At 37.0% G+C, this 27,967-nt stretch overlaps 1 protein-coding gene across 2 annotated transcripts; it reads right to left on the bottom strand.

Annotated features, from left to right (window-relative positions):
• Window positions 1–18: 18 nt before the first annotated feature.
• Window positions 19–27,155, bottom strand: LOC121413649. Of its 2 annotated transcripts, none has more exons than XM_041606559.1 (6): window positions 27,061–27,155; window positions 5,716–5,848; window positions 3,323–4,369; window positions 2,446–2,681; window positions 1,025–1,843; window positions 19–117 (listed from the first exon to the last, which is right to left on the bottom strand). In XM_041606559.1, exons 2-6 carry the CDS (start codon window positions 5,837–5,839, stop codon window positions 19–21), a joined length of 2,325 nt encoding a protein of 774 aa, XP_041462493.1. In that variant the 5' UTR covers window positions 5,840–5,848; window positions 27,061–27,155. The 2 variants fall into 2 exon arrangements, with proteins under 2 accessions (XP_041462493.1, XP_041462494.1); XM_041606560.1 differs by having other exon boundaries at window positions 84–117; window positions 1,018–1,843.
• Window positions 27,156–27,967: the final 812 nt, after the last annotated feature.

Below are 27,967 nucleotides of genomic sequence, written 5' to 3'. Positions count from 1 at the left end.
TTTGAAAGAAGAGTAAAGTTATATTCTTCGGTTTTCACTGCTAGCGGTACGTTGTAAAAATTCGGCAAGTTTTTGGATCAAAATTTGTTGTTTCATCTCTTCAAAGAGTTGAGGAATCTGTAGAGAAAGTAAAGAAAATAAGAAGAAAAAAGATAAGAAGGATACGAGTAAATCATTCCCGACGGAAGAAATAAAAAGACATGATAATATACCGTTGAGCTATCATAATCCACCAAATATTATCCAGTACCATGATTGCATTACAGCGGCTGCCAGTAGGTTCATTTTGGTATTGAGAAAAATTAATGAAGGCTGAAATCTGCTGAAGATCATTAAACATGAATGAAAATGATAAGAAATTAATCAAAATTGGGAATGAATTAGTGAAATTAAATCAGGAAAAGTAAAATAAATCTTTGCTACTTATTGGACAGTGTCTCTGGTTTTGAAAAAAACAAAAACAAAAGCGAATAGAAAAACATGGGTAATGAACGTAGATGTCGCTCTATGTGATTTAAAGGTGACAGATACATAACCATTTTGGCTACTTACTCTGGCTTATGCTAAAGTCACAACAACAAAATCAACTCCAGACCGATCAAAGCTATTATTTCGAAAGATGGGCATGGTGGCTCAGTGGTAGAGCGCCCGCCTCACGAACGGAAGGTCGTGGGTTCGATCCCTGGCCAAGTCATATCAAAAACTTTAAAACTGTGACCTTCTTCGACGTATGGGAATGGAGAAGGGTAATAATAACAATATGTTAGGCATGGCTCGCTGGAAGAGCAGCTTACAGCTGACAGCAATTACCCTGGGTAAATAACAGTAATTATTATCATTATTCTTCTTATTATCAATATTAAGACTTATCACCCATATCAACGGTCGGTTTGAAATCAATTTGGATGTTGTGTATGACTGTAGCATACAGTAACTGGTAACGGTACAAGGTTAATTCATTCTTGATAGGCTATTTACGTATTCACAAAGGATGATGTCTTCAATGCAGGTCCTTACCACTTACGTTTGATTGGAGTTCGTCTGGGATATCCTCCCAGTCGGGAACTGAGGCGTCTGATTCGGAAGCATCTGAAAAATATTCGGCTTCGTTCGTCCCTTTATCCTCTCCAGATAAAGAACTGTCCCAGCCACCCACTTCCACGGTGTTTCCTACTGCGTCGTTTTGTTTAGTGTCATGGCTTCCTTCGCCTTCAGTCTGGTCGTCGGATATTGCATTTTCGCCATCGTCGTCGGCTTCCTCGTTGGATTTGAAGTTACCCCACTGCGTGTCCTCATCCGAATCGAACTGCTGGTTGTCATAGCCAACGGCGTTGTTGGGTCCGCCATCCACTGGATCAGCTTCAGCCATCAATGCCTGGAGGAGGATTTCTCTCTGGAGTTCTGGAGACGCATCCCTGATGTGCAATAGATGTTCAAGGATGGTATCTTTGGCTTCCTTGGTCTTGATTGCGGACATCAGCCGGGATACCATATCCGAGGCTTCATCAGGACCTTCGATACGACCAAACTGGAGGTACTCTCCCCACGAATGTGGTTCGTCCAGGTCCTGCGGGTTGAAGGCATTGTAGGGTTGGTCGAAATCCTCTCCACCGGACTCCCATGAGTTGGGAATCAACTCATCAGCGAACTCGTCTGCCATGAAAGGATAGCCATATGCTTTCTTCCTGTAGAGTGATTTCACCACCTTTCTTCCGTATGGAGGCGGTGGTGGAATCTGCATGACTCTCCGAACCCTAAGAGCGTTAGACCTCGATGGCTGCCTTCCGGCTAGCTGTAGGGCCAAGTCTTCTAGGGATTCATCCATGATGGAACGCTCAACATCCTGTGGTGAAAAAAAACAACGCTGAAAGATTATACGAAACGTCTTTAGATATCGGCTGCGGTACTAATTATCAATATTTGCTTTGAAAAACTTGGACTATTTTATCAATTGAAGATATTATTTTTGTTCTTTTTTTTCAAAATTACGCAAAATTTTCCTAAACAATAGTCTTGGAAGTGACAGGAAATGTTAAGATTTAGTGTGAAGTGTCGGAGAACAGTGACTTTTATCACAAGCAGTACATACTCAAAACAAGAACTAATCTGTATCAAAACGATTGAGCCTAGATATCGAACGCAATGCCTGTCCAAAATATAATGAATTTAAATAACTATCGCAAAAGTGTTGTTAGATCTCGCTAACGAAAATGTTTTATTCTATTAAGAAATACCAAACAATCTTGTCCGGAAATTTGAAAATATATATCATCGCTAGCGATCATGGGTTCGTTCTATTGTCTAAATCTTTTCGAGTGACTGACTTTCGTGCTACAAACACAATGGCAAACCGACCCTAGACCGAAATAAAATTCGAATGACAGATCACATGACGATTTTAAGTTGGTGTCATTGGTGATTGTGGCGCTAATCAGCAGAACTTACCCTAAGATACCGATATCGTTTATTATAATGGTTGATCATATCAAGGCCATTCGTCTGCTCTTCCAGCAAGGCGTTGTCCTCGTCGAAATCAGGAGGCAGTTCCCATGGCAACGTATCATCAGGTGGTAGCTCTGGGCGGATAACGTTGTCTGGTGGTGGAAGATTCAGCGGCTCGGGGTAGAACGGTCCCGGGTCTGGTATTTCATACTCCTCGTCCTCATCTTCATCGGGAATTACTGGTGAATACAAATGAAACGCAATTAGAATGCAATTATAATGAAAAAAAAATGCGCTTGTTTCATTTGCAGAGTGAAATATACACTATTAAGATGTTTACACTGCTTTGGCCCAGATGTGGCCATATTGTCTAGCTCATGTGTGTACGCTCATGAAATATATACCTCTGTCGAGAATGTTCACCACCACGACGCACACACAAGATGCTGAAAAAAATAGCTGAACTAGGAATGAAAAACCCCTTGAATTCAATAATTTGAATTTGATCTAATTAAGAAGTTTTTTAAAGTGAACTGTTGTTTCATCTTACTGAACCAGACTTCTTTCATCTGCTTGTTATTGCATTTAATGAAACATGAAGAAACAAATAAATAAGTAGTCAATTAAATGATATTACTGACGCTGGAATCATGATGACTGCGATCTAGTAGAGGCAAAGAATTGGGCAACCATTCTGTCAAAGGCATTGTGCCGAATATAAATTTGAGCTCAACTTAAATTCTGTTGATATTTTTAGATCATCAAAGGATTAATCATCAGGACTATACTGACAAAAAAATTCGACCACACATATTGGGGATTCTCTCTGCCACATCAATCAACCAGTATTTGGTGACAGTCAATGCTGTCATTCACTTACATGTGCGTTTCCGGAGACCTTCCAAAGTTGGCATGCTGTTGAGGAATGTTTTCAGATCCTCTTTATTTCTTCTCCTTCTGTCCAGCCTTTGTATAGGCGCTCCAAGACGACCGCGCAGATTAAGAAAGACCTTTCTCCAGTTTGTTTCCTCTCTTGGTTTAATTTCTATTCTTTGTTGAAAGTTCAGCGGTTTCCTCCCAATATCGTTGAGCTCAAGAACGGAGTCCCCTGCATCGGAAGAACTCATCCATGATGACTCTAGCGCAGAGTCACCATCAACGGTTTCATCTGCAAACGCAGACGATATGCTGTCATCATCTGCATCAGCAACTGCCAAGTTGTTATACCTTGGTTTGCCCCGGCGTCCCCAACCTAAGTCTCTCTTGAAACGTCGACCAGGCTTTATGTGATTTGCCTTCCTGTATGTTTCAGGAACGTTGTTCATTGCTGACTCAATGGCATTGTTCTTCGGTATTGCCTTTGAGCCGTTCTTTGGCACTTCTTGGTTACCTTGGATTACCTGACCGGGGAAGCGTTGTCTATCATCTGAAACAGCACCATATCCGTTCCCGGCCATCATGTCTAAGTCGTCGTCGCCCTGCGTGGCTGAATCATCGTAGGATTCCCCTGAAGATGAATAAAAACTCTCCTCCCCGGACGCCGACTCCAGGTCCTGACTGGCCTTCTCCCGCAGCTGATGCAGAAGCGACTTCAGATGTGATATCGATCTGTACAGCGGCTCAATTTTCTCATTGACAAGCGCAGCTTCGATCCCATCCAGGATAGCTTCCTCGGTCTGTTCGGCGTCTACGTCGTTGATACTTGTGAAAAACCCATCAGGCAACCACGACGGATAGGACATTGAGTATTCAGAGATGTCATCTTCATCGTTTGCAGAAACGTATGATATATCTTCCAGTTCTTTATTATCGTCTCCTTCTTCATTCCCGTCAATCTTGTCTGCCAAAGGTTCTTCTGATGCGAATTCAGGTATCAGTTTCCCATCCCCTGGCTTGGGCAAGTTGGATAAAGGCTGTTGGCCTTTATCTGCAAATTTGGAAGTAATTACAAAAAAAAACATAAGTGAAAGCGACTAATAATGTTCGTCATATTCTAGCAGTCGGGTAAGAAAATAGCTTGAAGGTTTTTACCCTTCTTTTCAGACAAATGAATCGACATTGCTGTTGCGTATTGAAAAAAAACCGAGTTGCTTCGATCAATACTCTAATGACATTGCTCGGATGAAATGTTTACAATTGCGCCAATTCATGATGAAACGTGTATACGTCGAACGATTTGGGGAAAAAGTTGGGGCTACATAAATTGAAATATGCAAATCTTATTGATGAACATTTTATGTGAGTAAAACTAACTATTCAATTTAACAGTGCGGAGCATGTATGATTTGAAACGAATTTGAAATATAGTCCAACTTTGACAAAACCTCAGCAGAAATTCTTGGCCTACATCATCATGACCATGGATCTTTATTGCTCGGAAAGTCGTTCGTAACCTTTTTTATGAAGAACTTTATGAAACATTTAATGACCAGCTACATTTTATCCGAAGAATAAAAGCAATATCGGCGGTATGGATTTAAACAATCAAGCCCTTTGGTAGATATTATCCAACAAAATCAGATTTATTGTGTGTATGGAAAGCTAAATATAAACCGAAAATAGATTATTTTGCTTCGTTATATATTATCAGCATGGAGCTAAATGCTCCATAGTATTATGGTTAAACAACAGTATTAATTTGAATTTGAGAATCTATTTTTATTTCCACAAATGTGTAAAATTTACTTTGTCACTGCATTGTGATTCCCAGTGGCAACATTCGATTTGCTCACATTACTTATACACGAGGCAATGTACTATCTTTGCCAAATTACATTGGCGGTGCTAAGTGATTCTAAAAAAAAACCGAACAGTTAGTTTATCCATTTGATAACGCCAATTTATAGTGACCAGTTACAAAAGAATTTCTCGGCTTTTTAGATAGCTATTGCCCACCAAACAGACATACAATATTTTATCGTCATCCTCCTTTTCACATTTGACTGCTTTTAAAGCAATTCAAGCCAATATTATTAAGTGAAAGGAGGGAAATGTCGAAACGACATAGTGTAGATTGGAAACAACGGAAAATAAGTACGAAACCAAAAATGAACACATCAAATATATGCAGATTATTGTGTTTATCCCTTTTTTTTTCTTTTGGGGGATGACATCTGTTGTCCCCCCCCCCCCCGATAATCCTCCATGCTGACGCCAATCGCCTTTACAGGAGCGGTTCTTAATGGGACTTTAATTTAATCTGTAGAATTCTTCTAATTCTCTCAGAACAACAATGACATATCGTGTTGAATATCACCAAGCAAAAATGCATACCTTCAGTGTCATCGACAGGGAGCACTTCCGTTTCCGGTTGACCTTGGTCAGGAGCCCCTGATGGGGCGGTGTACCCTCCGCCCGCGAAGAGCAACAGGGAAACCAGGGCACAAATAACCTTCATTATGAGGTACTGTGGTTGAGATGAAAAAAAATGAGAAGAGAAACATTAGATGAAGCAGAATGAGAAAATAAGGAGGAGTAAAAGAAGTAGAAGAGAAAATAGAAAATAAAAGAAGAAGGAGGAGGAGGAGAAGAAGAAAAAGAAGAAAAAAAAGAAAAAGAAGCTGAATAATAATAATAATAATAAGAAGAAGAAAATGATGATGAAGAGGAAGACTGTCCATCATACTTGTACAAACTCTAAACAAACTGGATAAATCTTTACCTAAAACCCCCATTCCATAGAGATCAAGACCACTGAAAGACCTTTGAAAGACCATGAATTCTGGTTGATCGTTCAGAGGTTTTCAATGAACCTACAATGGTCTTTGAGGTCTTGCACGTGTCCTGACCAATCTTTCATTGGTCTTCGTGATGTTCGTGGTCTTCATGGGCTCCAAAACTTTTTGAAAAGGTTCAAAACAGTCTTACAACGATCTGACAGGAAATGGTCTTACAGTGGACTTTCAGCAGTCTTTCAGTGGTCTTTCGATGAACTTTCTGAAGTCTTCAAAGTCTTTCAATGTTCTTTCGGCAGTCTCTCAAGATTTTTGCGGAGATTACTGTAAGACTCATCATGCTCATGAGAGATCATTCAAAGATCACTGAAAGACCAGGAAAAGTCCATGGAAAGATCTCTGAAAGACCATTGAAAGGTCTCTACCAGCAAGACAAGAAATGTCCATCAGTCTTTCAAAGTTCTCTGAGGGGTCTTTCTGAGCCATTCCAGAGAGATGACAAATTTCAGTGACCTTGAAGACCGCTGTAAGACTTCACAAATTTTAAGTCTTTCAGTGGTCTTTCTACGGTCTCCGTTCTGTGGAACAGAAAAAAACAAATATTGAATAAGCAAATGTCATGTAAAAATAATCATAATGAATATCATCTTTACCAGGACAACAATAAATAAATAATTCTTCTGTTATCGAATAAGAAGTTGCTTTGAGAGTTTTTACTATTGCGGAATAAAAAATACAAATACTGAATTAATAAACTTAGAACAGCCCACACGCTAAATCTGATTGAATTGGCATTACTTTTAATCGGCACATGCGACTACATAGATTTCCTCCCCTAATTGACAAATTATTCACATTTAAATCTTTTCTGATGATGTCTGGACTTTAGATCAAATCCGCCGGCTTTAAATGTCATTACCGTCTCCGCCATTCAGAGTAGAATTATACTAAGAGATAACGAGAAAACTTCTTTTTATTAGATAAAAGACAGTATTTCTGTCTCCAAGATTATATTAGGAGACTGAATTCAAATATTGCTTGCGCTTTATAATCCCGCCCTAAAGATTATAAAACATTTTATTGAGCTAACTTATTCATTTTTACGAGAAACTGGAAATATGCTCTAGTTAAGTAAGTCGATATTTATCGGAGTATAGTAGAGAAGAAAACAAAACTCTTGAATTCAATGCAAAAGTGGAAATAAACTGGATTGTCCCATAATATACTATACAAGTCAAGACTTTTTCTTTGACAAGCTTGAAACTTTGAGATAATCACTGAAAAAAGGGCTTTGGAATAATAACGGCGTCAATTTTGCAACATTATATTGGCTTACATGTCACCTTATGAGTCAATTTAGGTAATCATGCAGGCAAACAGCCAACCTGTGTCTTTTTTTCAAATTCTCTTTTCTACGCTTGGCAGAATTGAATGGCGTTAGGTAGAAATTGGAATTCAACCCATGTAAAGATATTTTCGTCTTCAATGACCCGAACATATTTGAATAAATAACGAAGACTTTCAGGAGATTATAAAGTCACGAACCTTGATTGTAAACAAAATTGACTTCGGTGAACTTTCATTGTTCATTATTGTTCATCAATAGTTAATACAATGCATTTACAATAATAAATGGGTGTTAAATCCGATACCAGTTGCTGTACCTCAAGGAACAAACCCTTAGGTGTTAAAATTACACCCAAGAGGTCATTTTAACATATAGAGTGTTAAAGTAAAATAAAGTAACACAGTGGGAAGGGGGGACGCGCCCCCCTACCAATGGAAAGTATACATCATTCAAAATCGAAATAAAACATATTTTGGTCGAGATTACCTTACTCTCTGGGGGATAACTTTTTTTTCATACTTTGCTTTTCAAATTTATTTCGGTCGAATGGCCCCCTACCTTTGGGGAGAGATTTCTGCCCTTGGGTACACCACATATTTTGTTGTATATGATAGTGATGCATGGCATATTGTACAGACATGCACTCCGTGTGTCTGCACTTGGTATTAATCGCAATCGAAAAATACCCTGATACAAATCTTTTCTCAACGCAGATGAGAGTGAAACGAAGAAAGCGAAGAGGCAGACTTCGTCGCATTCTTGTGTATCAAGTATGGACAACTTAAGACGAATTCAAAAACAGTAAAGAGGATCTAATTGCCCTATAACTTGCTTGTTAGATAAAAAACTACGAAATAAAATGACAATTACTAAGAAACTAAAAAAATATAGAAAAAACAACCAAAAATATCTCAATAGCCTGAATTGCGGAAGTGTATAAGAACATTATCGAGACAAATCAAATGGCCAAAAACAACAATAAAAGCACACAAATAAAAAATGTATTTTAGGGCTTAAGCTATGTCGTGACGCATGAACAAAAGTTGAAGGAAATCTCAGACAGAATTCGAAGAATCAAATATTGTTATGACTCATTTGCCGAACTTCATTTTGTAATTCAAGTAGACAAATAAGTATTGGTTGTCTTCTTACGGCTCCACGGCTCCAAGCTAAGTATTCCAGACCGACGCTCAATTGTCATTGTTAGACATCGAAATTTATTTTTAAATTTCAGTCTCAATTTGATAACAACATGCAAATTAGCTATGCGTGTATATTTAGGCGAGGGAATTATCACTCTCAATTTCCGGTTAATTAAGCTATCATACAGCACGTTAAAGGATTCTTTCAAATTTTACTGTTTATGATCATTGCAAAAGCACTTTTTGATTTATGTCTGTATTATGGGTAAAGTATTATTTGAATTGATTTGAAGTAAACAATAAATGCAATAATATTACGTGACTATAATTCCACACAACAATCCCTTTACCTCACATAGACACAGAAAAACTCACAAGTATATTTTCAACTAATTAATTGTTTTAATTTATTTTTTAATTGATTGATTTATTTTTTAATTGATTAATTAATGTTTAATTGTTTTTCCCCGTGTTTTTCATTCAGAGGATGGATGAATTAGTGCCCTCTGTTTTGTAGGCTGGACGTTGATCAAAGACGTCCCCGGCATAAAAATGACCTGGGTTGACTATCGACCGACAATGAGTGAACTTAAACCAATGTCCACTAAACGACCCGAGAAACCGAACTACATTATCGAAACATTAGATGGAAATAACTCGGCCGATAATGCAGATGTATTCAGTTTGATCATGGTGATGTGCGGTATCTCCGAGTAAGGTGGGTGCATTATCTATCTTTATGCTGCTTTAAATTAACATTGCGAACCGGGAAACAAAGTACTACATCAACGGGGAAAAAAGGAGAATATGCGATTATTAACGATAAGAGGAACGAAGACCGCGGAAACAGCGTAAATTGCTAGTCTGGCGCGGGGGAATTGACCGGGGAGTGCAGGTATCATGCAAATAAGGGACGGTAATGCCTAGGGAATTCTAACAGATATAGGCAATTGGTAAGATGAAAGAGAAGATGAGCTGTCTGAAAATCTGAAAAGATCTGGGGATAAGTATAAAAAGTTTGAGGTGAACGAGGACGTGAAAATACGGGGATACCGTCCGCTGAGAGGTGTATTGGGTTACCCCTGCTTGGAAGATAGCTTCGGAAGAATGGAGCGCGGTGGAAGATGAAGTGAAAAGAGAGAGAGAGAGAGAGAAAGAGAGAGAGAAAGGGAGAGGATGATCGTTGAAAACAGGAGGTAATGACAAGGAATGAATACATATCATACTTAGTAAATAATTGTTTAATAAATACGGAGAGAGAGAGGGGAGAGGGAGAGATGGGAGGGGGGGGGAGGAGTGAGGTAGTAATGGTACAATGAAAAGAGCCCATTAAACAGATAACATGGGTAAAATATACCATGGAAGTGGTTTTTTTTTTAATCAGTTGTGATAACAGTAAAATGTGGCAAAAATCGACGATTTGGAACACAACGCGCTTTCTTCTGTTTACGGTACAACCTCAGATAAAAAATGCGTGTCGGCCAAGTTACAAATAATTAGAGTAATACGATAAAGAGACACATTCCCTAAATAAAAAAAAGACGATTGATATGATTTTTTTAAATGGAAAATAGATGATTAAATTGAATACATTTTTTCGTTCAAGCTTAATAGCAAAATGAATACAAACCTTAAAAAGATTTTTGCTTTGGCGAATAATTTTGAACACTTAGAAAAATGATAACAGTATACATAACAAAAGCGCATTCCCCGACCAATATAAACGTGACATACAGAATAGAGTTTACAGTCCGGTGACCAACGGCTGTGAATGGAATAAAGGAGTTTCACCTTTCGAATGCGGTTTAAGAGAAGCTCCGAGAAAGTGCAAGATATATCCAGTTTTACGCAGCTTTGAATTTAGGTCATGTCTTTATCATCAATTGTCAGGCTTTAAGCGAAATATCTTCAGCATGAGCGAGTTTTCAACTTCATCAAATTTCTAAACGTCGCAAAGTGAGGAAAAAAGACACCAACATTGTTTTCACGCACACAAATTATTTCGAATGATTTGATGTACCTATGTATATAACATGCGACACAATAAAAGCATTATGACCGGTAAATGTATGACTTGTGAACAAAATAATATTCATCTTTACCATGCGTATGATTGAATAAAAATCGAACAAAAACACAACAAGAAACCTGAATGATATCATAAAACTGTGATGGGCATGATGAGTTAAAAGTAGAGAGCCATAAACTAAATCAATAATTATAATTCAAATAGGATTCATGGGAGACGGGAACAAAATCATAAAGTACTCGAATGAATGCCCCGAAACTAATCAAACAAAAATTATTACAATGTTCTCGCGATAATCAAGTCTTAAGTCTTAACGCAATTCTTTAGCCAATCGTGCGAAGTCACTCACAACGTTGCCACGAATGTTGTGCGTACCATTGGTAAATTACATAAAATCAAAGATTACGATTTAGGTATAGGCATATACGGCAATGACACAAGAAGAACTAGGCAAATTTGATATCGTTGCGAACCATTTTTTTTTTCGTGACTTGGCTGGGAATTAATTTAGGAAAACTGTACAAAATATGGCATTGTGAAAACTTTTGTCTAAACCCAGTTCCATTGACATTTGTGAAAAAAAAATATATGTGAACGCAGCGCACTGGTCAATAATGTGAGATGCGACGGGCAATGCAAGCGAGATAGCAAAGCGATCAAGAAGGAAGTGACTTTGGGCTTGTTTCGTAAACTCCCTGTATAATAATAATAATAATAATACACTTCATTTATATAGCGGCTTTTCATCAGATACAGAGCGCATTTAAGAAAGTAAAATGGAAGAAACACAAATAGGGAGCATAAAACATAAAATAACTACAAAATTATGAACATTATATGGAAATCGTACAGATGTGGGGGCGTCGTGGTCTAGTGGTTATGACTCTCGTCTTTCAATCAGAGAGACGTGGGTTCGATTCTCAGCCATGGTGTGTTTTCCTTCAGCAAGAAATTTACCCACATTGTGCTGCACTCAACCCAGGTGAGGTGAATGGGTACCCGGCAGGAAGAAATTCCTCGTAGGCCAGAGCCTGTATATGCAGCACGGCTATTATAGCCGGGGTAATAGAAATAACATTACTGTAATGCGCAGTTGAGTATACATATAGAAATTGCGCAATATAAATGTACAATAACATAATATTGCCACAATGATAGCTATAACGAATTCTTGATTGTGATTGACTGTTAAGGTCTGTTACAGACCTTAACAGTCAATCACAATCAAGCATTCGATATAATAGATATTAGGATAAAATAACCAGTCCTGAAAGCAATTATTTAAGAAACGTTACACTGCTAAAATTTTTGGAGGGCGTGTTTCCTTTCAGTGTAAATTCTAATAGAAAATTCTAAGAAGATAAAGTGGGATAGACATTTTGGGGAGTAAAATGAATAAGGTGAAGAACAATTACTGGTATATGATCTGATTATCACAGTGACTCGAACAAGATAGACAATCATTATTATTTTTTCCGCAAAGTTCTGGGACGAATGTGAAATCATAATGCTCATCTTTTGTCGGATCTTAAGCCATTTGCTCATCTTCCGTCTCCTTGAGCGATTTCATTCAAATCCACAAAGTTCATCTCTCCACTCATAACGCTCCGAAAAAAACGATATCCGAGACTCACATTTTGACTTCTTCATTCAAAACACGTTCCTGTTATGATTGGTGCCACTTTACGTGTCCTCAATAGTGATTAGAGTTCGTCAATATTTATATTCTAATTTTACCCTCGGGTTTCGATTTGTTTCTAACATTGGCTACTCCCAATTCTTCATAAATTCGTGGTTGCAGATGGAATATTGATTAATTTTGAATTGGCGGCTCGTACACATCCGGGAATGCCAAACTGGGGATTTGTAATTATAGTCTAATCATTACGACAATGTAATATAATGTCCATGGGTCAAATCTTAGTAGGATATTGTATATTTGGTTTTCTTTGGAATATTCAGCAAATGGAATACTAGTACTTATGCATGAGATTAAACAAAAATGCATTCTGAATGAATTGTAAAGCTGAGGTTTTTCATCCGCTGAAACTCACCTGTGTTGGAAATCGGATAAAATATGACAGTGCAAACTCCAAATATGCCAAAAGAACAACTGGAAATGCAAGAAGGGGCCAAGTAATATTACAATTAAAGCTGTATGTTGTGATCATTTGGCTCATGCATGATAATTGTTGCTGCTTCAGTTATATTGAGCATTCTATGTATCCTGGGGGCCGTTTCATAAAGCTGTTCGTAAGTTAAGAGCGACTTTAAGAACGACTGGTGACCTTTGTTATGTGCCAAACCATCGCCAATGATTATACTATTCACCACAAGAAAGGATCACCGGAGATTCTTAAAGTCGCTCTTAACTTACGAACAGCTTTATGAAACACCCACCAGGATAGAATATAAAAATGATAGGGTAATAATTTCTTTTAAAAAAAATACTTTTTCCATAGACTCAATATTGGCCGCCATTTCAGCGCTTCATATGCCAGTCAGTTGTGAGTAATGCAAACTTTGCAAATAGGATTATAATACCCCGCCCCCCCCCGGCATTCACAGTGACATGAAGGGTATAATCATTGATTGTCTGCTGCATTAAGAACAACGCACAATCATGGCGACTTATTCTGTCGGTTAAGAATATCCAGTTACGGTTTTATTTCCAACGTATTGCGAGCTATGTCCCTTCTTCCGTTTTAAACACAATATTTTAAATCAACAATTAAGATACTTCTCTGTTTGACAAAATCAATTTTCAAGGAAAGATAATATACATGTAAATTATGAAACGACAAATTCCAACTCAAGCAAAGCTTGTATCCGTGGATTTCTCATGGAGGGAAAACAAAATTAGAAAAAGAGAGTGAAGGAAAAAGCAAAGACTAAATACAGCTCGTTCAGTTACATGTTTTAAGAAGGATTATATTTTGTACATCTAGTCTTGACAACTATGCGCAACATCTTAAAAGGTTAAACGAAGCATTAATTCATGTTATGCGGTAATAGTACTTTTGGATATGTACAGTCACATGATTTATGAGACTGGCGGATTGTACAATGACCTCTGCATGAACATTCACCAAAACATACTTCATTTGGTTCAATGTTCGTTTGGTACATGGCCATGGGAAGTGGGGGCGCTGGGGGTAGGTATGCTCTAAATAACCAAAATCAGATTTATTTGTGTTCCGTTACTTTTGTTTTATTTTATTTTTTTGCTTGACAAGCCATTACCCCCTGTTAAAATTGTTCCAAGGGCCCTGCGCATAAGCATATTCAAGACATAGGATTGAGACCCTCCAATCACCCTGCAAAGTCATTTTGATTTCATTAATTTAAAATAATGACCTTCGCACTATAAATGCGAATCAATGATTAAAAAAAATGAGTGTACAGTTGTAAAGGAGTAGTATCGATACAGGAAAAAAAAATCATAAACATTGTTTCTAAAAATGAATAAATTATTGAATACCTGAACATGCTGAAAGCCAACCTTCAGTTATTAATTTACTGGTGGTTAAGAGCATTAATTGTTTAGAGTAAGTGCTAATTGTGATTTCAGTCATCTGGTTATACATGCATTCGAATTAGTAACATTACGTTTTAAGGCAAAGAAAAGGCTGCAAGTAAAGCTGCTATAATGCCTCAACTCCATTCGCTGCTTCAGGGTGTGATGTTGCCGGCGATCACGCCGGAGAGGAGGGGAGATGGAGGGGGGGGGGGAGATGGAGGGGGTGTATTCTCTCTTGATATCCACTCGTAGCCTATGGAAGAGGGTCACCTCCATAAAAAAACCCTCAAGAAATCACGGCCTATGCTTGATTGCATATTTCGGGGAAAATGAGAGAAAGCGAGTGATCCAACCTTGACTGACAGACATGGGTCGATTGAGAGGCTTGCGATTGTGACGTCACAAAAATCACTCAATGGACTAGTCAAGATAAACAAGATCACCATCTCAAATAGAGAGAGTCAGAGCCCATGACTGGTCAATATGATGGGTCCGATGGAACCTGATTTTTTTTGGGGGGGACTTGAAATGTGTACATATTTCATAATAAAGAGCAAAAATACCATTAATACCATAAAAAGCACCATACAGGGCTGGTGATAGAGCGAAGTGACCGATTTTAAATTCGGACTTTCTTTTCATTAGCTACAGATTAAAATTAAAGGATGACGGATACTTCAAGTCTAATTTTTAGAAATTCTGTAGTGATTAAAAAAAGAGTTATACGCAGCACTACTTACATTAATGAAACAAGGAAGGTAGACTGTCAGATTATATAGAAAGAATACTATGGAATTGCTGTGATCGATCAGTGGATGAATCTTCAGACTTTGAACCACAAGGTCTGAGGTTCAAATCTCACTGCACATCTTGCGTCCTTAAACGTCTGTCTATGTACATTTGCCATTCTCCACCAAGGTGTGATAAATGGGTAACCGGTAGAAAGCATTTACTTGAATGTTGGATCAGGGTAAGCCGGAGTTGATAATGTGCAGCAGCTAGGAACATATCACATTTCATGTATCTATTCATCAAAGATATGAATACGATGAATGACATGATTGACAATTAATTAGCTAGACTGAGTATGAACCAGTATAATACCCGGCTGTGAAATAGCGGCCATGTTATGTTTGACACTGGAAACTATGTTGCTTGCTGTTGATTGCACTGCAATTAGAGATAGTACCACATTTTTCTTTTTATTTCCTCTTAGACTCTGGGGGGGGGGGGGGGTGAACAAAAAACAAACAAACATGAAATCTATTTTGGCATAACCTAAAATGTCAGTTAACCGGAATTTAACATGTTATGATGACGTGAGGTTCACTGGACTATTTGCCTTAAGCGCTATGACGTCATAACCTTTCTAATTGCTTGGAGTAACGAATGATATATAGGGATTGATGAGAACGGCCTTTACCTGTTGCCATGGTAATGAGGCGGATGAAAGGAACTGCTCAGGAATGGTATACAGGAGAACGTATTCCTGGTCTGAGTTCTATCCGTCGACCGTCTGCTGTTGGACCACACTGACACGATTGGAGTATTTTTAACCATTATCCCTTTGGTTACGTTAGCAATTAGAGAACGACCTATTAAAACTGATTTCATTATAGGCGCTTGTTCTTGGTGAAGAATTGTCACGAACAGCAGAACGTGATGTGTCTTCTTCATGCCGCAATATCTTACTTCGCCTTTGAGAAGAAGAATGTAAGAGACAGAAAGAGAGAGAGAGGGGGGGGGGGGTGAGTAACATTACATGGATGAACAAGTAGAGGGGTGGCACACGTTACTGATAAATGTCATTCTTCTCGATTTAAAATTAATATTTCCATGACTTCCTTAAACCAAAGAATGACTGGAAATCTTTGATATTTCTAGATTTGTCCTGAATTTCGGGATTGATGAAGAAAAAAAAATCCACTAAACCTAAAGCTGGATATAAATCATTTCTCCCTTTCTTAGAAATGAACTAAATTATAGAATTATCAACAAATAATAACATTTTCTTTTCTTTCTCTATGGCCCACCACCTCACGGCTAAATCCACTCTCTCTTCGTTCACACGACTTGCCCAGCCCAAATATTCATGTGTTTACCCCTCCATCTATGGAGAGACAAGTATGTTGCAAAATAACTGGAAAATTACTGATCAAGAAAATGTTGTACAGACTGTACTTCTAATAGAGTTTAGGATTAATTCAACGACAGAAAAAATTAACAAAGTCAAAGAGCCGAAAGATACTACTGTGTGTAACTTTGGCATGCAGATGGGGGCGCCATGGACCCCAACAATAAAAAAAATACGAAAAAAGGAAGAAAAAAAAAAAAAAAGGAAAGGAAGGAAAGCATGATATTTTATATGCTGTGAATATTATGTCGCAATCTATAAAAATATATATTTTTGGTCTAAAAACGTAAAAAATATGGTTCGCTTGCATCGCTCGCTTTTTACCCCATTCATTAGGTCTGGGCCCCTGAAAATTTGTGGATCATTACGCTTTGTAAAGCTAAACCAGTGATCACGGTTTTGGAGGCATTCCAAAATTTTCCACTCTAACCTACAGTAGCGTTTTTTTTTTGTTCTTTGTGTGCTTAAAAAAGCGATAAAGTACGTCAGAATGATATTATAATCATGACCGTGATCATACTTAAAATGGAAAGGCGTCAGAAGAAAATCTTAAGTGGGTGACCAGTCAATAGTTAAAGGATCTTGAAGAGATCCGAAATTGAGATTCAAACCCATTTCACACCTTCAGATTTAGCCAATTTTAACAAACTGGAATGATAATTTTTTTGGAATAGAAGAAAATAGACGTCTAAAAATAGCAAAAGAAATTATCCCTAAAAATGCCCGAATAGATGTCACCATTTCCGAATGAGCGAAGTAAGCGAAAAAAGCAACAAAGTCTTCATTAATATATTATTTTGTGAGAGAATTCGATAGAGAACTCAATCAATAACTTCATATGTCATCGTTTGCCTCTTTTATTTTGTTTTCCTTTTCACTGTCGTGAACTCAATCAATAACTTCATATGTCATCGTTTGCCTCTTTTATTTTTATTTTTTTTATTTATTTTCCTTTTCACTGTCGTGGGTCCCCAAGGTCCCACTCTCACATTCTGAACCCATATTAGTTTTTCATCGAACAAGTAAGGTCAAGATAAGCTAAAATCATGAGCGTTATTTTTAAGTACAGTAAAATATTAAAACTTCTTTTGGTCAAAATTGGTGACTGGAATAACTCCACCAATACAAAGTTACATCCGGCAACTCGATTACGGACGATCGCCGTTGTCTAGACTTGTCTAGTACTTGACTAGGTAGAGATCGATTTTACTTTTATATTCTGAGTCCTGTTTTATGATATATCGCGATAAAGGCATAATTTCTATAGCATGTTTACTATCAGCAAATCGCAATGAATGATTTCAGTAGCTTTTAACTGTTATTGCAAATTTGGTAATAAAACACGTTTTATGAAACATGGCCCTTTTCACTCACTTGCTCCGTTAATGCTGCAGACTGCCGAAAGCAGTGTGACATTTTCAAGTTCACACCGAGCTTGAGGATTTAATCTCCAGTCCACAAATGCCATAAATAAATAGTAGAAACTTGAGTGACACGAGTGCCAGCTTCAAGGGCTGCTAATATATGCAAACATCCCGCATGTCCCTCTGGCGTATTATGTAAAGGACATAAAAGATATTCCACGCTATCACGTGGATAAAAGGCGTATTGTGTTTGTGATTTAAGATTTGCCTTGTTCGTGCATCCTCAATTATATAGTTAGTGATATCATTATTAAGCATAGCAATGCATCTGATACATTAACATATTTTAATCCAGTCTTCTTGCAGTTTATGGATTGGTTTATAGTATACGGACCTGCCTAACCCCAAATTGCGATTCTAGTTCCACCAACCTATGATTTCATGATAATATCTGTAAAATCAGGGTTATTTTTTACCACTATTATCACCTCAGATCTCGTTCGAGTAAGTTGCACAACTGTGAAAGAATGAATCCTATTTCACAACAGAGAGATGGCACAGAAAACAACATGTAAAAACGTGTATTATTGTTGAAAAAAGTGTAACATGATGGTAAGAATGATATGCTTATCTTGCTAATTTCTCAGCAATTAGGGCCCCGGTTCATTTTTTTAAAGTAAATCATTTAGAAAATAATCTTAATTAATATATATCAAATAAATATTGGGACCATGAAATGAAACACTTGTATCATTCTTTTGGATTGTAATTTTTTACATTAAGTGGAAAAGGGTACAATAATGCACCTTTCATTATTATTTGCACTAATAGATGCTCTTTTAAATGCTTAAAGGTGTAACTTTCATCTTTTAAGGTGCATAATGCTGGACGTTAGAAAGGTTCAAATTGGTCACAAGGTTCGTCTCTGTACTCTATAGGGTGCTCAATATAGCTAAATACATCCTTACCTGCTTACAGGTGCACAATAATTGCACTCACTAGCAACCTGTGGGGGTGCTGCTATTATACGAACCACTACAGGGTTCAAATTTGAACCCCTATATATCTGTGCACCAACACTTCCTTTGGTGGTATGTTTTATTTTTGGATTTTGTTCTTAGTTATTTTTAGATTCTAACCACAACTGGTATTTACGTCTATGATTCATACTACAGTATTTGACAATTCACATCAATTGTTCTCGCTAGTTGTTGCTCGGCAATTAATCAACAGACCCGACCACGTATAAAAAGCTGAAAATGGAATCATGAATTAGTTAGAAATCGTCGTACAACCGTTATAGGTCATTGCTATATCGCTAGAAAGTATTTCATTTTGGTTCATATAGGAAAATAACTTGACTCCCACGCAGCTTTTAAGCACAGAGAAAGAGCTATCGAAGTGGAGGGGAAATGGAACAAGTATAACAATCCCATTCATGTATATTTTGAATATCCTTGAAATGCAATGCTGAAAATTATTATTTTTTTCACTCTCGAGTTTATCCATCACTTCCTCTCGCCCACTTCTTTCATTTTTCCTCAATATTTTTGGTTTGAATGGAATACCATTCCTTTCAGTAAGGAGGTTCGAGAAACAAAGGTAATTATATAAAATAAATCCTTTAATTTGTTTCTCCTAACTAAATTCTTTACATGGTGAGATTGAAGTGAACCAAACAAAGTAAAGACAATTATATCATAATCGGGTGGACAAATAACGACATTGTGTAATTTTTAAGTAGTACATTTTATTTTTCTTTCTTTTTTATCGAAATATATGTTCTTCTTGTTACTTACCAATGACATGTGAATATTGTGATTATGTATATTGCAAAACCAATAAAACACATACTTAAACAAAGTTTTAAAATTTAATAGTTTTTCATCATGAATATACAACTGAGCAAGCTGATGATATCGTTTTCCCAACACCTTCTTTTGCGTTTCATATAAACTAAAACTTGCAGATTGAGTACTATTTTGGAAACTTCCAAGCGAGCGAAGCCAGCAAACCAAATTAAACAAAATAATGTTCACAGAGCAAATAATTGATTTGTAATATATCATGAGTGCAAAAGATAAATTAGCCAGGGAATGAAATATGAAAAAAAATTTGTTGTTGAAAAATATAATACGATATAATTATTCAACGTTTGGGGTAAATTTTCGGCGGCCTCCACCAGCTGAACCTTATATCAGATAGAAAAATGAATAGGGTGGGAGATGGAGGGGAAACTACTGGATAAAATGAAATGTAAAAGTAACACTAGAAGGATGAAGGACACGGACAGTCTTGGTCCAAGACCAAAAGGGGGGGGGGGCACTTGTTTATTATGCAAATTAGGAGAAGGGAAAGACGGATCGTGGGGGAGCGAATCTAGTAAATAAACTGCCGATCGTGACCCGATACACCTAAAATTAATATGTTATTGCGGTCAAGTTATTTGCTTCTGTAATCATGTTGATGTACGAGGGGGCGAAGCGAGTGATGGGAATGTATGTTCAATGTGTATGAAATTTTGATTTATTATCAAAATTCAATAGTACATCATTTTAGCATCAAATACTATTTCTTTTTCTTTGCGAGGCCATCATATCTGTACACTCCTGTTAGCTCCATTTTGAAGGACAATCATATCACTCACTGTCAATGTTACGGAAGGTTTTGTATATGCTGTTCTCAGAATTGGCAACAATAAATTGATTTACTCAGTGAACATGAAATTACATTTCATCATGTAACATCTATACGCACCCCAGATCATACAATATGGATACCGTTATGAAATACTCATAGATAAAGTGATATCTCCCCGTATTTGCTGCCGTCAAGGAGAATACAAATCAAATAATTGATTTCCAATCAAATCACGTTTGACAAGGGTTCGGGAGCATCTAGCCTTAACTGCTCATTTTAATCACAATTTGAATTTTTCATGTAATAACCTTACATGTTTACTTGGATTCTTGATTGCTCCATTCACTTACTTTCAAGCCAGAACACCTGAAATTGAACATTCATATAATGTAAAAGACATTAAAAAACCAGTGCCACTCCTGGAGAATCCAGGGTGTCTACGAGTTTCATAAAAACGTAATAGATCGTAGTGCATCAGAATAAATCAAAGCGCAGTTGCTGAATTGTTTTTAGCTTAAAAACTAATACCTCAAAATAATTTGTTATTATTCGAGTGGGCATATACTGATGGAAACATGACATGATGGTTTATGAGCTGGTGAATTCAATAGTAGTTTAGGCCGCGGGGTTGTACTATTAGAAGTGACAGACGCCAGCGGCTTTAAAACTCGTCCGGAAACAGAGATATCCTACGTGCCTGGTCAATGTATCTCTTGAGGAAATTGAATCCATAGTAAGATATTTTTGGTGAAACTATTTCTATGACAGAATAACAAAAAAGATTCCACCATCCCATATTTAAGTCTAGGAGGAGCATTCTGCTACAGCCACACGCACCGCCAAAACCGTATCCAGGGGCGGTATTCTGAACATTGTCTTATCTCCATATTTTATCTTATCTCAGAGATATGACAAAATCGGTATTCTGGTGGATGTCATAACTATTGTCACAAACATTGTCATAAATTTCGTCTCTCTTCTCTTTAGCGCGCACCAAAAATACGCGGCTTTAATGCGCGTAATCCTTTTATACAAGCAAAAGATATGACAAAAAAAGTTATGATAGGGGGTAGCAGTCATAAATTTTGTCATATCTTTTAGTACCAAATATCCCGATACCCTGCCGACTGAATGTCAAGCATATAACGATATCATTTAGATTAGATTGTGGTATTAGTTTCACTCATCATCCACGACAATTTTTAAAATTATTTTTTCATGCTACAATTAGTTAGGCCCTACATATTAATTTCTCCTTTTTTTCTCTGTTTTCCTTATTTTTCTACTTCTCCTCTAAAATCCTTCACAGCTCCCTGTCTCTCTTTGTAATTAAGCGCATCAATATTCGAGTAGTTGCGCGATGCCAGCAACAGAATTGGGGATACCCCCTACCTGTCACGGGGCATTCCTATTGGCTAGAAGGGCTCCCACTGGGAACTAACGATGATTTTGATTGGATTGCTTCCGAAAAGATGGGCGGGAACTTTGAGAGATATGACAGGGAAAAGACAATGTTCAGAATACCGATTTGTGACAATCATAGCGGTGTCACATCTCGGAAAGAAATGACAAAATTTATGACAAAAGTTATGACAGTGTTCCAGAATACCACCCCTGGGCTCCGTAACACAAAGATTAGTAATCAATCGCTAAATAAACTGACCAATCAAGATCAATGTTACACGCGCATTTGGTTTAAAATACTGACCAGGAACCAATCAGTGCGGTTCTTTCATATTTGCAATCCATCGCAAACCTTTGTGTTACGGAGCCCAGATTGTCCAATTCCCATGTAGATGCAATTGCATGGTTCCACATTATTCCCGCACTGATAACAATACGTTAGATACCTCTTCGCTGATTTGCTGAGAAAAGCAACAAACTATGACAAGATGTATACACGAAAATCGAGTTGAAATTAAAAATAAAACATCTGCGTATTTTTGTCTTCCTCACACAAAACCTCTACCCCAAGAATGGAGTGGGGTTTGCATAACAGGACATAATCTTTGTCGGAAACTCGCTGAGAGGCAAAAGCCAGTTTCTAGCTACCATTTTAAAGACAAATAAAGACATCGCCGATAGAGGGTGCTAGATATCTATAAAAAAAATCGAATTTTTACAAAATATTTTTGGAAATAAAATATTGAATGGCCACTATATATTTTTGTAATTCTGCTTGTTAGATGTAGTATATTTCACAAAATTTCCCTTTTAGGCGGGGCTTTACCTTTACCGAAATAGGGCATTTCTCCAATTGTTAAATTCGTGTTTTCAAAAAGAATTTACCATATAATGTCTAAGGATATCACGGTCACTACACTCAGAGTAGAATGTTACAATCATATCCGATACAACTTACAACACTGAGATTTTACCAGTTTTAACTTTGTTATACTGGTGGTGGTTAGGGTGAACCGTATTTTTTTTGTAGGTATATAAGCACCACAGGGAGTTTTTACGAGGTAAACTATGGTGTGAAACACCTAAAGTCTGCTGTCACGGGCGTTCGATTAATCGCTATTGAGTCATAACTAAGTGGTTAGCTCCTGCATAATCGCGATAGTCATGTGTCGTCTGCGCTGCGAGGCGATCGAGGCAACGCCACGGAGCGCACCGCGAGGTGTGGACCACAAATTATGCGCGGGAAATGATCTGCATTGAAGTGTGAAAGTAGCGTCCACTGGGGCGGGTTTGATTGAGTTTGTGAGATGGGCACTTTTCTGCGAGGTAGATGGACTGAGGGGAGGAGGAGAGATACGATCGAGGGGGTAAAGAAAGACTGAAAGAGTTGGAGGCGAGGATTTTGAGTAGGAGGCGTAGATGGAATATGAAAAGGTACGAAAGTACACCGACAGAAATATGAAGTGAAGGAGTGTCAACAGAAACAAGAAAGAAACAAACAAAGATAGAGAGAGAGAGAGAGAGGTAGAGAGGTAGAGAGGTAGAGAGAGGGATGGGGGATGCTGCGAAAGGAAAACAGAATGAAATAAAATGACAAGGAACTACTACCCTAAAAAGAACAATTTTCAAGTCAGACGGAAAACTAAGAACCTATAAATTCACGGTTTACCATTCCTATACAAAAATACCGATAAAGAAAGAAAATAAACGAAAGGACATTCATGTAAGAAACATAATACCGAGAGATGGAGAAAGGAGGATGGTAAAAATGTAATAATGTTCTAGTCATGTAATAGCGTGCTGTAATCCCGCTGTAATAAATCAAATCCAAGTTCATCCGGTCAGGTTTAATTAAGTTCAGTGGAAAACCGATCAGTACGTGCTAAGTGATTAAACCAAAGGTTATCAGTGGGAGTTGTACGTAAAAGAATATTAAAAGATACTTGATGGATAAGTAAGGTTTTTTGAAAAAGAAAGATAGGCTAATCTGATCCGACAAATCGTGTCGAGGGCGAGGATTAAGCTAAAGACTGTAATATACATTTTTTTTTTCTTACTTGATAAGGAAAAGCAAGTATTATCCTATTAAAGAACAAGTCCACCCCAAGAAGAAATTGATTTGGATAAAAAGAGAAAAATCCAACAAGCACAACACTGAAAATTTCATCAAAATCGGATGTTAAATAAGGAAGTTATGACTTTTTAAAAATTTGCTTAATTTCACAAAAGTTATATGCACATCCTGGTGGGTATGCAAATGAGGAGACTGATGACGTCATCCACTTACTATTTCTTTTGTATTTCATTATATAAAATAGGGAATTTCCTATTTTTCTCCTAATTGTCAAGTTAAACAACGATTAATTCCTTCCTGAACATGTGGAATGTGCATTGTTTAATACTATATGATTCAGTCAAATTGGTCCTTATTGTCAAATCTACAAAAAAAATGAAATATTGATTATTCAAACAATAAAAAAACAAAAGGAGTAGTGGGTGAGGGACATCATGGACTATCTCATTTCAGTTGTGCAAATCACTGTTTTGTGAACAATAAGAAAAACTTTAAAATATCATAAATTTCTTATTTTACATCCGATTTTGATGATATTTTCAGCAGTTTGCTAGTTTGATTATTTAAATCAACATTTTTGTGGGGTGGACTTGACTTTTAAATAAAAAAAATGTGCATAGGGTAAAAAGTTTTTTTCACACCATCATGGTCATATCTTAATCTGATAAAATGACTGTCTGGCTTCTGCTAATTGGCAAAATAAGTCGTAAAAGAAAGTAGGCCTTCAGTTTATAAATAGTAGAAAAGGGCCTAGAACAAAAGAAGCAGTATAGTAGCAGAAGAATAGAAGTAGTAGTAGTAGGAGGAGTAGTAGTTGTTGTTGTTGTAAAAGTTCACTGTTTCTGTTTTACAGAAAAAAAGATTTCACAGAAAGCAATAACAGAATCATTCTGTAAATTCATAAAACAGGAAATATTCTGCAATTTAAGAGAACATGTCTGTTTAAAAAAGGGAATAGGGTGTTGTATTTAATGAAATTTGTAAGGTTCTATACACCAAATACCAACTTCCTGTAATTTCACATGATATAATGTAAGATTATATACGCAATCTGGTAAGATTACAGGTGTTCTCGAGACTGTGCTGCAGGAACTTCTTTTATTTTAAGGATAGATTTGCCAACAGTGTAGTAGTTGTTGTTGATGATGATGTTGCAGTAGTAGGAATAGTATTAGTAGTACTATTGATACTACAGTAGCAGTATAGTACTATCGGTAGTTGTTGAGGCATTATCAAAAGTAGTAGATAGTGGTAATAGTGGTGGTGGTGGTAGTAGTAGTAGTAGTAGTAGTAGTAATAGTAGTAGTAGTAGTAGTAATAGTAGTGTATAGTAGTAGTAGTAGTAGTAGTAGTAGTAGTAGTAGTGTAGACTTCTTCGTCGTTGTAGGCAGAAATAAAGATATTTTTAGGGAAATGGAGACACGTGTGGGTTGTTTGATGAGAGGGTGGGTATATGTGTGAGATTGGCGTGGGTGTGTGTGAAAGAGTGTGTATATGGGTGTGGGTGTACTTCCTTGTGCATAGTAAAGAGAGTGTCGTATATTTATGCATTTTTAGACGTGACACAGGTCTGCTTGCTGTATCATTTTAAGTGTAAAAGGGCATGCTCGCGTTAGTGGGTGGGGGTATGAGGGTGTGTTCTTGTGTGTATATGTATTAGGGTGTACCTATGTGATTATGTAAGGTTTATCGTAATAATCATCGTGTTTATTGAGAAAATGTTAGAGGAAGAAAAACATCACTTAAAATGACATGACAACGCTAAAGCTAGGTAAAACGTATATTAAAGGACAACATAGACAATGGAATGATAAATGGCCGTCTTCATGATGTAGAATTCAAAGTTATCTAAAAACCATGTTTCTTATTGCCAAAACAAAACCCCGAGAATACTCAATTCAAACCTTTATAGGTTTTTCTAAACTTTTACATTTTGGTCTTGCTTATCATACCTCCTCAACAATATGTCCATAACATGAAACATGAAAACTAGCGTTGGTAATATCCTGGGCAAGCTATATTATTATTAGAGTACATTGATACAGGACATCCTAACGACAAACGTATTTGGTAAACTTGAGTAACCTGATCCCTATCTGATTAAATATTGAGTGAGAAGGCGTACTCCCATTAAATTTTCAAACGTTATAACCTCTCCATTATAGCAAAGCAACGATGGTAAAGATGCATTTTATTAGTTAGATTTTATACTGAACAAAAGCCGATCGGGGTCGAGAGTTTGTAGATCACCATAATCTCGTTTCCTAACCTCAGATGTTGTCGATAATCTGCGTGATCTTGTCTGCTTTACTTGTTTGTATTCAGTCCCTGGGTGACATCGGATACGTGTCTGGGGGTCAGCAAAACTCTGCCGCAATGTTTTTTTTTGTAGATTCAGGTCTCTACTTTAAATTTCGTTGCAAATAATCTGACGAATTGATTTACAAATGCTCTTCTTTTATTCATTGAAAATGAGGACTTTCTAACATTAATGAACAGGTCAGACATGGCGAGACATATGCACATCAGAATAAAAACTAGATTTATATGCTTGTACATGACGACTCAGTATTGATAATACATGGAGAGACAGAGCGAGTAGTAAAAAGCAGCAGCTGTAGGACGAAGTAAAAGTAGAAGAAGAAGAAGGGGGAGGAAAAGAAGAGGAAGAAAGAAAGAAAGAAGGAAAGAAAAAAAGAAAAAAAGAAAGAAAGAAAGAAAGAAAAAGAAGAAGACAAGGAAGAACAGGAAGAAAGAAAAAAAGAAAAATATAAAGGAGGAGGAGAAAAAAGAGAAAGAAACGAAGAAGAAGAATAGGAAGAAGAAGGTGGTGATAATAAAAAGTACATTCCTTTTTTCGATGGCGACAATCACATTCATGAAAAATGAGAACCCATTTAAAACTCGGTTATTTCTGCTTTTTAGATTGCACAGATAGGTCGATATCAGTATTTTGAGACAAAGTCGCCGCTTTTCATATAAAAGGCGCACATTTCGGAAAATTTTCGAAACGCGCTATTCAGAAAACCAGGATTATGAAAATAGAAAATGCCTCATAATTTCAATGTCTCCTATTTGGTATGTAATAAAGATAATCTACCTGGTATTGAGAAAATCCGTTGAGGATGATGATGTTGAAAAATACAGTACAAAATATATATCAGGTAACAAAATTTAAGGGGAAAATCAGTTCTCATGTCTTGAGCGCCACATCCACGCCTCCCTCGCCAGTTCATGATTAAACATATCGTCAAAAACACGAAAAATATACTCAATTAAAAGTACTCACAAAAATTGATTTCCAGCTAGCACAACGTCATCTATGTGGATTTCACTTCAATCTGTTGCAGGAGAAAAAAGGGAAGAGGAAAATTCAAAGCAATAATAGGCGTATAGTATCCAAGCTAGAGCACAGAAAATATTCAGATCAGGCAAGAGACAGCATTAGGAGAGTAGTGTCAATGGGAGAAGTAACTCGTCAGCACTCTCCGCCCGACACCAACAATAATGAATTGATACACGATGCATAGAGTACGCGGCGCCTCTCGCCATGATCACGTGACAGCGGCGTTATAGCCAATACGGACGCATGCAAGGTAAACACGTAAGCATAACGTACTGGAGTGAAAGACATGGGAATATACGGGAAAATGCATTAGCGTGGGCTTATTGAAATAGGGTTTATATTTTGCTTACAATTAGTTGGTATCCTTCCTCAACACAATACAGCGAAAATGTTGTTTTTCTCGAGGGCTCATGTTTCCTTCAACTATGAAGGCCATAATGAAATATTATTATGCGGCAAAATACACTAGACGTATGACGTGTTGAATTATTAATATTGGCGAGATCCCTTCATTGTAGCAGATACTAGATGAACGCTTCCTATGTATTACATCATATATAAAAAATATATATCATTATTATTATTTATTATTATTGTTATTGTTGTTTTATAATATATATGTATATAATAATAATAATTATTATTTTTAGGGGGGGGTGAATGCATTGTATTTACCTGCAATTAGTACAGTTCATTCGAGGGGAATGAAGGCAATAGGGCTAAATACGCAGCATATCCCCAAAAAAAATTCCTTCGGGAAACATTATTGATTTCTCGATGTCCTTATTCCAAGTACATTTATTCAACAAAAAATAGATTGTTTATTAAGACTCTGTACGTCAGTAACGAT

Source organism: Lytechinus variegatus, chromosome 4 (assembly GCF_018143015.1).
Source record: "Lytechinus variegatus isolate NC3 chromosome 4, Lvar_3.0, whole genome shotgun sequence".
NCBI lineage: Eukaryota > Metazoa > Echinodermata > Echinoidea > Temnopleuroida > Toxopneustidae > Lytechinus > Lytechinus variegatus.
This window is presented reverse-complemented; position numbering and strand designations above follow the sequence as displayed.

What these genes read in the sequence shown, in the direction of transcription:
- LOC121413649 (XM_041606559.1), bottom strand. Translation starts at nt 5,839, where the DNA reads ATGAAGGTTATTTGTGCCCTGGTTTCCCTGTTGCTCTTCGCGGGCGGA. An exon ending in CCCTGTCGATGACACTGAAG is followed by an intron (nt 4,370 to 5,715) that starts GTATGCATTTTT and finishes CCAAATTTGCAG; the next exon opens with ATAAAGGCCAACAGCCTTTA. An exon ending in CAGACGAACTCCAATCAAAC is followed by an intron (nt 118 to 1,024) that starts GTAAGTGGTAAG and finishes CTTTCTCTACAG; the next exon opens with ATTCCTCAACTCTTTGAAGA.